Source organism: Chinchilla lanigera, unplaced genomic scaffold (assembly GCF_000276665.1).
Source record: "Chinchilla lanigera isolate Chin_1 unplaced genomic scaffold, ChiLan1.0 scaffold00007, whole genome shotgun sequence".
Lineage (NCBI taxonomy): Eukaryota > Metazoa > Chordata > Mammalia > Rodentia > Chinchillidae > Chinchilla > Chinchilla lanigera.
In genome coordinates this window covers 28,096,866-28,109,534 of record NW_004955408.1, presented here as the reverse complement: position 1 = coordinate 28,109,534, position 12,669 = coordinate 28,096,866, and the positions used below count along the sequence as shown (strand labels likewise).

The window sequence follows — 12,669 nt, the reverse complement described above, 5'->3', positions numbered from 1 at the left end:
GGCCAGGACAATCCTGGACTCCCAGGTTTTGCCAGGCTGCCACTATGGATGTGCTGCAAAGTAGTCTGTTTGTCTGTCTCCTCCATTTGGATGTTACTGCAGAGAATAAAGCAACAGGGGAGGGAAAGTCTCAGGAACTGAACATTGACTGAGGGTTCTTCATGTATTGTCTATAATCTTCAAATAACTGCAAATTAGATTTTGTTGTCTCTGTTTAATAGACGATGAAACTGAGGCTCGGAGGAGGAAAGTGGCTTGTCCCGGATCAGAGAAACATTAAGTGGCAGAGCTAGGACTTGGCTTCTGCTCCTCCTCTGCACAGAACCCTTCAGAAGGAGTCGGGGTTTGAGAATGAGACCCACGTGCTCCTGTGGGCACGTAGGGCCTCAGGATTCGCCAGCCTGGTGCTGTCTTCCTGGATTCTGCACTGAGGTGCCCTTTCCCTGGTCTCCAGGGGTATGAACGCTCTGTTCCCTGGCTTTCTTCCTGTTTTCTGCTCCCACTGAGGAAGACCTACCTGTCCCTCTGGTGTCAGCCAAGGTACCATATCCCAAAGTCCTCCCCGCTCCCCACTCCCTTCCCAGCAGGATTCAGGATTCGCTTTCCGTACTTCTGTAGCACCTGGTGTCATCGACCTGCACAGATGATAGTGAGGCCAAAGATGAGGTCTGGTCCTCCCTTGTTCTTTGTCGCTCCCCTCTGCTCCTAATCAAGGTACACTGTACATGTGCCCCAAGGAAATGTATACAGAAAGTAGGATTCCACTCCCCGCTGTGCATGCCAAGCCAGGGGAGTTTTCCAGCTTGCTGTAGCTGGAGGGATCATGTCTTTTTGCTAGCGTCTTTTCTTGACTTATCCTGGGAAATCCAGATTCCCAAATTCGCTGGTGCAGCCCATCACCCGGGGCCACCTACCGGCAGCTACGGGAAACGCCTTGCTCCGGCCGCGCGATCTCGCAGGCAATGCTGCGCCCTGGCGTCGCCTCTGCGTGTTGCAGGTCGTGTCTGGCCCGGAGCCGGGAAAACGCGGGCAGAACCTGATTCAGGTCTGACAAGCCGTCCTTTCCAGTGGGTTGCTGCAGTCTGGAGGACTGGTTCAGTATCAGCAGGGCTTTTGAATGGGGACGTTGAGGGTGGGGCCCGGAAATGTCCACATCTGGGCGGGCACTGGGACCACTGCCCACGCCTCTAGGAGGATGAGGACATGGGCACAGCCTCAAGCTATGGTGTCAGTCAGTGGCCTGAACTTGATGGTTTCCTGATTATAAAATGAACGGAGGTGCCCCTTAGAAAATCTGAGAACCAGCAAACTATGAAGAAAATAAAGATACCTATAAGCCCAGAGACATCTGCTGCTAACCATTTTGATGCATATCCTTCTAAGACCTCTCTCGTATATGGGCCCATGAATTTATTATAAAGTTGAGATTATCCTGTACACAGGTTTCTTTTTTTTTTTTTTTTTTCTAAAAGTAGCAGTTAATATGTTCTGAGTTCAGAAAAGAAAATCTGGAAAATTAGAAAGGAATAAAGGATGGGGAGATGGCTCAGAAACAGTGCCTGCCTGGCAAGTACAAAATCCTGAGTTTGATTCCCGGTACCAAAAAATAATAAAAAAAAAAGAATAAAGAAGTTAGTAGGAATAATCTATGTAGACCACACTTGGGAGATTGGAAAATGCTGTACTAAAGTGAGATATAATCCTTCCTATCGATGGGGACGCTGTGAAGTCCCGTGGGCGCCCTGTGGAGTCGGGCAGATATGCAGTGTGCGGCTCAGCTGCTGTGTGATGTCAGACATTCAACCCACTTCTCTGAGCACCAACTTCTTAGAAATGAGACATTATAGGTTCTTTGAGGATCAATGAGAGAACCCATAATGTGTGTCATTTCTGTTCTCCTGCTCCAGAAGCTTGGCGGCCGTGGCGTCCTCCATGTAGAAAAGGGTGGTTCTGAACCATGGCTGCACCTTGGCTGCCCACAGCCCTGTGTCTTCTAGATTCCCAGGGCTACTGTTCCCTTTCCTTTCCATAGCTGGTGACTTCTTTGTGACGCACAATGGATTCTTTGGCACATTCGGACAGAACTGGAAGACACTTTGCCGATTCCTGGAAAGAGCCTGGGCTGAACCCAGCAACTCTTGGCTGGTACCAGTTGCTCTAGGTAATGAAGATGAATGAATGGCGAGAGACAAAACAGAAATCCCTAGCCTTGTATGCTTCTTGGTAATCTATCCCCAGTATGTCAATATTGACTTCTGATACTTTCTTGGAATCTGGTAAGGGATAAATACTTAGATTCATACAAAATTGTAAGTTGACCTCAATTGATCCAAAGCTTACTCATCTCTCGGGAACACCAAAAATTTGGCTTTTGCCAGAACTTTAAAGTTATGACGTGTAGAGGGATCACCTAGGGCTCTTATTACCTGATGCTTCTGGCTAAGTAGATCAGGTCTGACTTAAGAACTTGCATTCCTAACAAGCTTGGATGGTGCTGGTAAACTGATCACAAGTTAGGCCTTAGATAATCACTGCTACGATATAACTTTTCTTTAGCTTTCAGTAGAATCTGGAGTAGAGAGAAACTAACTGTATTAATAGTCTACATTTTTAGGCAGGGCTCATGCTTGGGTGAGATATCTGGGCTCCCAGCACAGTTTTCAAGTGACTGATATAGCCTTGGGCATGTACGTCCTTACTGGAAGCTTCACGGTTTTCATTTGTGTGTGGAGAGGGTTCCTACCTCTGTCTAAATTAGACAAAGTCTTAATGACTAGATATTCTTAAGGGATGAAATCAGGTATTTCCCTCGACCAGTTTAGCCCTGTATTTTTAGTTAAGTTGTGAGTTATCCCTGAGAAAGTTGCCAGGGTTCTGAAATCTTGCATTAACAGTGCTACACTGGCCTTTTGAGTACATATCCAGTGCCTCTAAAACATTTGGCAGGAAACCAGTCACTGAATGTTTATTAGGGTGATCATATGCTACCTTTTGTACAGGATTATCTTTAATCTTTACAAACACTCTAGGAGGTAGATTCAATTATTTTCTGCAAACAAAACAAGTAAACTCACACACAAAGAAAAGCAGCCTGAAATTCAGTGTTGTAATTTGATCCGGAAGGTTCCCCTGAGATATAAAGAGCTAAAGGCTTAGTCTCTAGGGGCATGTCCTTGAGGGACTGTGGCCCCCTTTCTCTCTTCTTGGTCTCAAGATAAATGGTTTTGTTCTGCCCCGTGCTCCTACCATGACTGCCCAGCCTCCCACCAGAGGCCTGAAAGCCGTGAGTCTACCTGACCATGGACTGGAGCCTCTGAAACTCTCTTTTCTGCTGATTATCTCAGGTATTTGAAATAGCGATGGAAAGCTAAGCAACACACAGAGCGTGTCATTATCCTTAAAGCATGTTACAAGTGAGTACAGTAATGGTTGGATCCGGCTTTGTCTGACCCCCTAGACCTATGCTCTTGAAAATATTTGAATAATTTAAGTGACAGTTATGGCAGCAAAACAGACACAGAAACATGACCAAAGAGGTTCAAAATGCTCAGCCCTTTTATTAAGTCTGCTAATAAAGCACTCCCCGGTCTCAATTTAGACTTTGATAACTACAGCAAATGTTAGTTCTATGTTAGAATCTGACAAACGAGCTAACCTATTACACCATGCTGGTGTTAGTCATCAGGTTCTGAAGTAGAAACTCCTCTCTCCCCATCCTCATAATTAATGTCCTTGGCCCTGTGTCATTCGGAGGCTGGGGGATGTGTGTCCTGTATGTATATCTGTGGTTTTACTTTTCACCCATGGTCTACCACAGTCCAAAAAATATTACCAGGAATAAACAAAGCATAAGTTTTGAATCACTTTTACTACAGTATAGTTAAAATTGCTCTATTTTATTATTACTGTTAATATCTTACTGTGCCTAATGTATAAATTAAACCGTGTCATAGAGGTGTAGGTATAAAAACAGTCCACAAAGGGTTCAGTACTGTCCACTGCAACTCCTGGAAAGTACGCCTGTGGGACAGTGGTGTGGAGAGGGGAGAGATTACTGCAGTGGAGGTTCAAGAAGGTACAAGACTGGTAGCCCAAAAGAGAAATCTACTTCTTGCTAAAAGGATGATACAAATATCTTTTAGTAATTACTGATGGTACAGCAAATTAAGTTTGGATGGAAGGTACCATCGAATGTAACACATACACTGCTTTGTCTTTCATGTACAAATAAAAGAGAGAATTTATTTTCACTTTGAGTTTATTTAACATTTCATCCAGTTAAACTGAAATAATACATTGACTCCAACACTGGCAAGACACTTTGTTAATACTGAAATAAAACTGCCAGTCTGCAAATACTTACATTGCCACTCTTTGTATCACGCCAGTAGAAATGTTAGCAATTATTTACCTTTACAAGGTTATTGCACTTTATGTGGATTTTTTTTCTCCAGAAAAGGTATTCCTAAGAGATCAGCAAAGATTGCTGATCTTGGTTAATTTGTTCTTTTTTTTAAATAAAACATGATTATACAGTTAATATTTCTATAGAAAAGCATTAAGAGTCTGAAGCTTCAATACACAAGTTTAAAAAGACACACTTCTATGATCATTATGCCTTTAATAACTATGCTTTGGTTATATCTTCCCAGTGTGTGTAAAATTTTGGTGAGTTCGCCAATCTTCCTACCAGCCATTAAATTTTCAAGTTACGGTTAACATTCTGCAGTGGAGTTACAAATTAACTACGGGTAAGGACTGAGAGTAGCTGGGTGGATCTGGCAGCCTGAAAAATGTTAGCTTTTTACTGAGAGTGCTTGCTAAGCACCTTATAGAGATCAATCTTGGATTTCAGGCTTTTAACCACTTTTTAAAGAGAAGCATTGATGGTAACAAAATACATCCAAGGCCAGAATGTCATGGGGAAGCCATTTGGACTCCAGTGGTTTGACAGCAAATCTAAATGAGAAGATTCTAGTGGCATCAGGGGAGGCTCACAGCTTCAGATCCATTAATCCTTTCAGAGAAAAGAGAAACACAAGACACAAGGCACACCAATTTTTCTTTATGAGGAAATTCAGTCTGGACACATTGTTAGGGAGGGAAAAATGATCCATCAAAATTAGTTTCTAAATTTTTTTTCACTTACAAATCTATGAATTACAATGATCTCCACTCAGCGAAACTGCCTTCCATATGACACTGAAGAGCTATAGACTTGAAACAATGTTACATTAAATATATGTAAAATTATTATAGTGATGTAAACAGTGGTACATGGTTTCATTATATCTAAACCGGGTGGAATGTACAACATTCAAGTAAAATTCACTGTTGCTGATTCATAGACATTATTTTTGTACCTTTCCGAAAGCCAAGGAGATTTATGAGGCTACCAAGGAAAGACATGCAGGGAACTGGAACTGTGATCTCACTTCTAAAAAATCCAAACATACCAGACTTATTCGAGTCACACAGTAGTATTATCGAATATACTTCTAAAATCTGATATTTGTAAATTTAGCTAACGAGATTCTTCAGTGGAAATAACTGAATATAAAATCAGTAACTTCAAGGTAAGATTAACACCTTTAGAAGAATATAAATAAAAAATTTAAAAGCCAACCAGGAAAATCCACCAACAATACAAATGTATTCAATTGCTGATAGCAGGGAAGGCGCAATGCACTGGTTTATGATTGTAACTTCCAAGAGGATATGAAGGAGCTTTTGGTCTACCAAACGAAAACCTCCAGCATCTACTTTGGGGTGGTCCACAGCATAGGCAAGTTCCCTTGCTATAAATTATTACATCTGGTCCCAGAGCTTTTGCATTTTCTAAATTCACTGCTGAGGCTTCCTTGATTTGAAAGAGAAGTAGGAATGACACTCATTACTTTGAGCAGATTACCTCTTTACTGACTGATGATTAACAGGTATTTACTGAGGAGCATATGCTGAGCACCTACTCTATACCTAGAAGTACTTTTTAAAACCCTGGCTCAGGGATGGGATATTGTCTTTGAAAAACAGTTACCATAAAAGCTACAGGAAGGGTATTTCTGTCAATCACAACATGATTCAAATGTATGGAGCCAACAGGTACCAGGCACCTGGCCCGTACCAGGTGCTATGTTATAAGTAGCAGCTTTATTCTAAAAGGCTAATGTGAATCTCTGAAGGTTTTTTTTTGAACTGGGAGAACCCAGATTGAACAAGACTTTCCTCGTGGACACGGCCATGCCTGGTTTGCAGGTGGCAGGATCAGCCGCCCAGGTTTCTTCCCCTCCTTCACAATCCTTTGTTGAAGTACACGCGTCGTAATTCAGGATGACTCTCTTGGATCTTGGCTTGCAACTCAGCCTCCAAGCTTGTCACAGACATAGAACTGGGGTAAGGGGGAAACGACAGGGTTATTCACGGGTAGAGGGGGGAAGCAGCACTGGAAAGTGCGGGGAGAGGACACGGGGTGGAGAGCATGGTGTGGTGAAGCAGGCCTGGTGGGGCTTGCTTCCTGGCCTGCTTCCTAGAGCTGCAAAATGGGTATCTAATTTCCTCCAGAAAAATCTACTGTCTGGTATAGAAATGCACCATAAGAAGCCAACACCAATTTGTATTTCTCCTACTATTAAAGGTTCAGCTATCTCTCATCGAGGGTAAGAATGAATGCTGAGGACTCTCAGGCATCGCTGGGGTCAGGAAGGCAAACTGTGGCTGGTCTACTTCTAATGAGAACAATATAAACATTCACTGTTGAGGAAGAGAGGTATGCACTATGTAAAATATATAACAGTAATAATTTAACCGGCAGGTTTCTGTCCACTACACACTACATGCTTACCATAAGGCTTTTAGAAAAAGCTAAAATGTACCAAAAGAAAAAGATAAAAAGAAAACACTCACAGTTCTATCCCCAAGGGATAACTAGTTTGCATTATAAATGTTAAAAATGTGTTTGAGCCAGGCATGGTGGTACACGCCTGTAATCCCAGCACTTGGGAGGCTGAGGCAGGAGGATCGCTGCGAGTTCGAGGCCAGCCTGGGCTACAAAGTGAGCTCAAGGCCAGCCTGGGCTACAAAGTGAGCTCAAGACCAGCCTGAACTGCATAGTGAGACCCTGTCTCAAAATGACAAAAAAAGTGTTTGACTATTATAGGAGCAAATATATTAAAGCTCTTAATTAATATATGTTTATTAAATATAAGTATATTTAATAAAAAACTGTCCAGCATGCTTACCACTAGGAAAACCACAAATATTTGGTTACATAATTAGTTTCTTAAAAATATATAGTATTTTGGTATTTTACATTGTTAGGATGTAGTAAAATATGAGATTAAAAAAACAGGATACAAATCTATATAAAAATATGCAATACAAGTAAAAGAAAAATTATAAATATGAAAAAAACCCACAGTGGCTTTCTATATCCTGGGACTTTGGGTAATTGTGAAATCATGCTGATAATAATGGCTATCACCTATTGATCACTGTTGGGTCAATTACGTATTTTAATCCTTTTGAAGACTCTGAAAGTGAGGGTTTTGGATAATTTACATGCAAGGAAATCTGAGAGGCAACTAAGATATGTTTTTCTTTCTACAAAAAAAAAAAAAAAAAAAAATGAACTTAATCAGCAGGTATTGATAAGTAAGTCTAAGACCAATTTGACTTTGGAATTGAAGTTACTGAAACCTTATTGGGTGAGGAAGGATATTCTCTTTTTTCATCTTCTGGGAGAGTCTGTTTAAAATTGCAGCAATTTGTTTCTTGACAGTCGGGCAAAACTCACCTGCAAAACCATCTGGTTCTTGTATTAAGAAGTAGTTTAAGTGATGCTCCAGCTTCTTTAGTGGCTGTAAGCCCACTCAGACTTCCTAATTTTTCAGCTTTGCTTGTATTTTTCTAGGAATTTATCCATTTTGAAATTTATTGGTATAATAATATTGGTGATATTATTATCTTTTTAATCTCTGCTGAATCTATATTTATGCTCCTTTTTCATTCATAATACTACTTGTTCCTTTATTTTATTTATTTTGTTACTATTTTTTGAGAACTTATCTTGATTTTGTCAATCCTTTAGTCTTGTTAATCCTCTATTCTGCTGTCTGTTTTATGTATTTTTGACCTTATCTCCTTCTGGAGTTTATTCTTCTGTACCTTTTTAAAAACTCAAATTGCACAGTGCATTGAGTTTTCAGCCACTTTTCAGTTTTTAATGTTCAAACATTTAAAACTATACCTTCTCTCAAAATAGCACATTTGTTGCTTCCTACAGATTTTAATAAGGAATGTTTTCAATATCACTCATTTATGCAAGAAAATGGGTAGTTGTGTATTTATGTAATGAACTATTATAGAGCAGTAACAGTGAATGAACTACGGCTACATGTGATAATGGGAATGAAGCTTTTAATATGAATAAAAAGAGTAAGCGCTGGAAAAGTGTATGACACCCTTGTCTAAAAAGTACCAGAAGAAAACATATATGCGTAATATTCAGCATAATAATTAAATCTGCAAGGAAGGCAGGGAGATAGCCTGGGAGGAGCCCTTAAAGACATAACTTACTCATAATATTTTTATTCATTGAGCGGTAGATTCATAGGTATTCACTGCATCATTACAACAAATAAAATAAAAATAGATAAATTAGGGTCATGCTGGGACCAACGTGCATAGTGTATTATGAAGCAAGGAAAATTATTAATATTAGCTTATGTAACTGAGGAGCAAGGGATAAAAAGAAAAACAAACATACAAACACATAGACATAAACCAGACCAATAAATGGTAATTTTAAATAGAGTAAGACAATAGTATCCCAAATGTAATGCCATGTACTCTTAGAGAGCTTTGACCTATGACGCCAGTGGTTATAGAAAACTTTTCATTTCTATACCCAGAGTTTAAGTGAATCATAAAAATAACTGTTAGAAGGAATATATTATTTCTTTCTCACAGTGCTCAAACAAAATCAAGGGCTATGTAGGATGTTTCTTTTTGGGTTTTTGAAATTTAAAAATCCTTTTAATCTCAGAATAATAGATAATACATTTCTGACAAGTTACTTGGTCTCAGGTATCATCTTCAGTATTTACATGCACCATGTCCCTGAGTGTTCTCCAACAGAACATTTTACCCAAAACCTCCTTTGAGAGGGGAGGGCATGAAAGGCCATGTTTAGGCCTTGCTGGCCTGTGAAAGAAAGTGTAATCCAAAGGCAGGGGACACAGTATCACTGAAACAAAACTAAAAACAACAAATGGCTTCTTCTTTGTGCCTTGGTATCACATTAGGAAGAAGCTGGAGACCTAGATTTAGACAATGCTGACTTAACCCCAGTCAATCCAGTTTTACATCAGAGCAGCATTCAAGGGCAGCTTGTGATAAAACACACGTAAGTAAAGCTTTGAAGGAAAAAAACTCAGTGGGAAGAAGAGAAGCAAATACGTCAATTACCTAAACTAAGTACATACAATTGCTATCCGGGGGCACGGGCTGGGACTAAATTCCAAATTATCTGTATTATAGATGCGCTTGCCAATGGGTTGGCTGATAATGAACCATATTTAAATTTTGATAGAAGCAAATTTGCAGTGGAGCTAACCTGACTCTTGGAAAAGAATAAATTTAACAGTAGGGGGTAGAAAAGAGCTGGGTAAAGATGGTTTTGAAATTCAACAGATGTGAGTCTGATCTCTCCTTTGTTTCTTCCTTTTAGAGACTTTGGCTTCATTACCTTTGAGTCTCAACTTCCCCACCAGTGACACGGAATATGTAATTACATCTATGTCTTCGGATGGTTTTTAGAATCAAAAGCCACGGCAAACCACTTTGAAGAGTAAGGAGTGCTTACCTTTTCTGAGGAAACAGAGCACAGCACAGGGGGGTGGCGAACACCAGACTTAAAGAAAAAGACAAAAAAAGACAAATCAGCATCTTGTATTCCCAAACTGTCAGCTTCTTATTCCATTTTACTTTTTTTTTTGTTTTGGTTTTTGGTTTTTCTCTGGTACCGCGAACTGAACTCACGACCTTGTGCTTGCCAGGCAGGTGCTTTGCCGCTGAGCTAAATCCCCAACCCCACCATTTTACTTTTATAGCCATCTTATTTTCTTTGTTTAAAGCATTAGATGTCCTTACAAAAATATGTTCTGTTTGTGTAAATTTTATTACCTAGGATTTCCAAAATAATGAAAAAACACTAAAAACAACAACAGCAACAAAATCCCAAGAAAAAATAAAGGTTTAAAGAAGAACCAGAAAAATAACCTTAAATGTTGTAAGTTTCTCCAAAGACAGTTCACTCTTCTCTAACTATTGAGACCATAAGCTCCAGATGTTCTGGGTTGGTCTCATTTTCAAAACTTCTGTCCCATATTATCCATCTTTTCTCTTACCTTTCATAGCCTGCATATGGTTTTTAAAAATTAATGATCTCAATAGAAATCTAAATGTAATGTCTATGTTAATTACCCTGAATTGGTTACTACATATTATAGACATATACTGAATGATCACACATAAATATATGTACAATTAAAAATAATAATATATATTTTTAAAAAATCCTTTCAAATTATTTGGGAGGATGTTGAGTTCAAGGCCAGCCTAGGCCTGGGTAACATAGTAAGACCCTTACCCTCAAAAAGATCACTGGAAAAAAATTAAAAGGTAATTTCTACTAACCAGAAGCCAACTAATCCGACTTGGATAGGTGCACTCATCCACGGGAACCTCTGTGTAGAGAGACAGATGACTGTGAAAACGTCTCATGTAGGCTCTTAGGGACCGGACTAGAAGAAACCTCCACACATTAGAAAACCCAAATGCAATACGGTTAGCAGAATTTGGAGGTAACACGACACCATGTTAATTCTAATTTCCTCCTTTTTCGATCTATAAGTGAACACACATGCAAAGATCAAATGGCTTCCATTTTCTTTGTCCTTGCCCATTAGGAATGATGGAAAAATATAGTGAATGTTTAAATTTCAAAGTTACTACATGACAGTAGAAGACATATTGATGTTAATCTCTGTCAAAATACTCCCCCTTATTTTGAACACACTTATCCCATCACTCTTGCCACTTTCTGAAGCAGTTCTGGAAGTCCTCTTTTGTAAGAGTCTTTAGTTGCACTGTTGAGAATGCCCTACTGTCCTGACTTGATTCAAAACATTTACCTTTGATGGTCATTTTGGCTGTAGGGAAGAGTCAGAAGTTTCATGGTGCCAGATCCAGTGAATGAAGTAGGTATAGACATACTGTAATATTTTTATTTGACAGAAATTGCCATACATGTAAACTGTAAACTGCTTCAGAAAGTAGCAAGAACCATGGGATATGGGTGTTGAAAACATATTTTGAGGGGAATTAATGACAATGTGTTTTTACTGTAATAAATTTTTAAAAAAATACACACACTGTATTTTTTTTACCATACCTTATAATCTGAGTGCTGCTTACGCATACAGAAAAGTACAGCAGTAGCTATCACTTAATTATAATTTATATCCTGGCCAGGGAGGTAAGCTAACCTGATGCCAAAGTTTAGACAAATGAACCTACATCCGAATTCTACCCTTGTAGTTACTTCCTAACTCTGGGGAAAAGGTAGGCAAAGTGTAACACCTCAAAGCTTTAGCTTCTTTGTGAAGCTGCAAAAGGAGCACCCTAACAAGTTCTTTAAAGTGTGTGCTAAAGACACATCAGATGATATTCATAGAACACTTAGAACAGTCCATAAACTCAAGAAACACTTACCATCTCCTGCCTCTTTTGCACTTGAACTTTCCTGGTTTTAGTTGCTGTCAGTATGGTTAAAACTATTTCTGGCATAAGTTTTTCTTGCTAGTCTTTTTTTTTTTTAATTGAAAGAAATGAGTTGGTTGGGCTTTGGAAACTATTGTTAGATTTTTTAGGTTTTAGAAAGGAGTGCGGTCACAATATACAATATAGAGAACAAAGTGATCATAGGGTTATCTAAATAACACCACAGAAATAGTTGCAACCTAGTTGTGAACTGGCTGTAATGTAGTCAGGAGACTTAGTAAAGAGTCAGCACAAGCAGTAACAAGATAACATGCATAAGAGGCATACCCTGGTGCCCCAGGAGACTGCTCTGGACAGAAGGAACATCAGGAGTGTCAACGTAAAAGGAGAAAGGTAAGGACTGAAGTGGAAAGGAGAAATATCATCAAGAAGAGATCGGTCCACGGTTACACAGGGAGCCCAACCCCCAAGAGATAGAAAGAAGAGGAAAACACAGTCCTGTGACACTTAACAACAGGAAACACTTTGAGAAATGTATCATTAGGAGATTTTGGCTTTATGCAAGCACGCATGGCAGACAATGCTTCTGCACACCTGAATGGCCACATTACTAATAATTTTATAGGACTATCATCAGGCATGCAGTCTGTTTACCAAGTTTCCCAGGCTGGGTGCAACCTTGCAGAGTGTGGGGACAACAGCTGTGCACCACCATACCTGGCTTTGAACAAGCATCTTTTATGGGTATGTGGTTCCATTTCTCCCAGTTAAATAGCTGGGAGGAAAATGGCTGGATCATATACAGCATATGTCTAACTTTGTAAGAAACTGCCATTTTCTTCTTTTTTAAAATTAGTACATGTTTGGGGCTGGGGATTTAGCTCAGCG

The 12,669-nt window shown here is 39.6% G+C and overlaps 1 protein-coding gene across 2 annotated transcripts in view; it reads right to left on the bottom strand.

Moving 5' to 3' along the window:
* Positions 1–4,240: 4,240 nt before the first annotated feature.
* Positions 4,241–12,669, bottom strand: part of Sfxn1 (sideroflexin 1) — a 51,084-nt gene continuing 42,655 nt past the window's right edge. The window contains exons 9-11 of one of the 2 annotated variants that reach the window (XM_005376362.2): positions 10,696–10,745; positions 9,863–9,910; positions 4,241–6,388 (exon numbers count right to left, since the gene is read on the bottom strand). In XM_005376362.2, coding sequence (XP_005376419.1) covers positions 6,292–6,388; positions 9,863–9,910; positions 10,696–10,745 — 195 coding nt within the window. In that variant the 3' untranslated portion in view covers positions 4,241–6,291. Of the gene's footprint in view, positions 6,389–9,862; positions 9,911–10,695; positions 10,814–12,669 lie in introns of those variants that run through there. The other variant, XM_013509460.1, reaches the window with a different exon arrangement.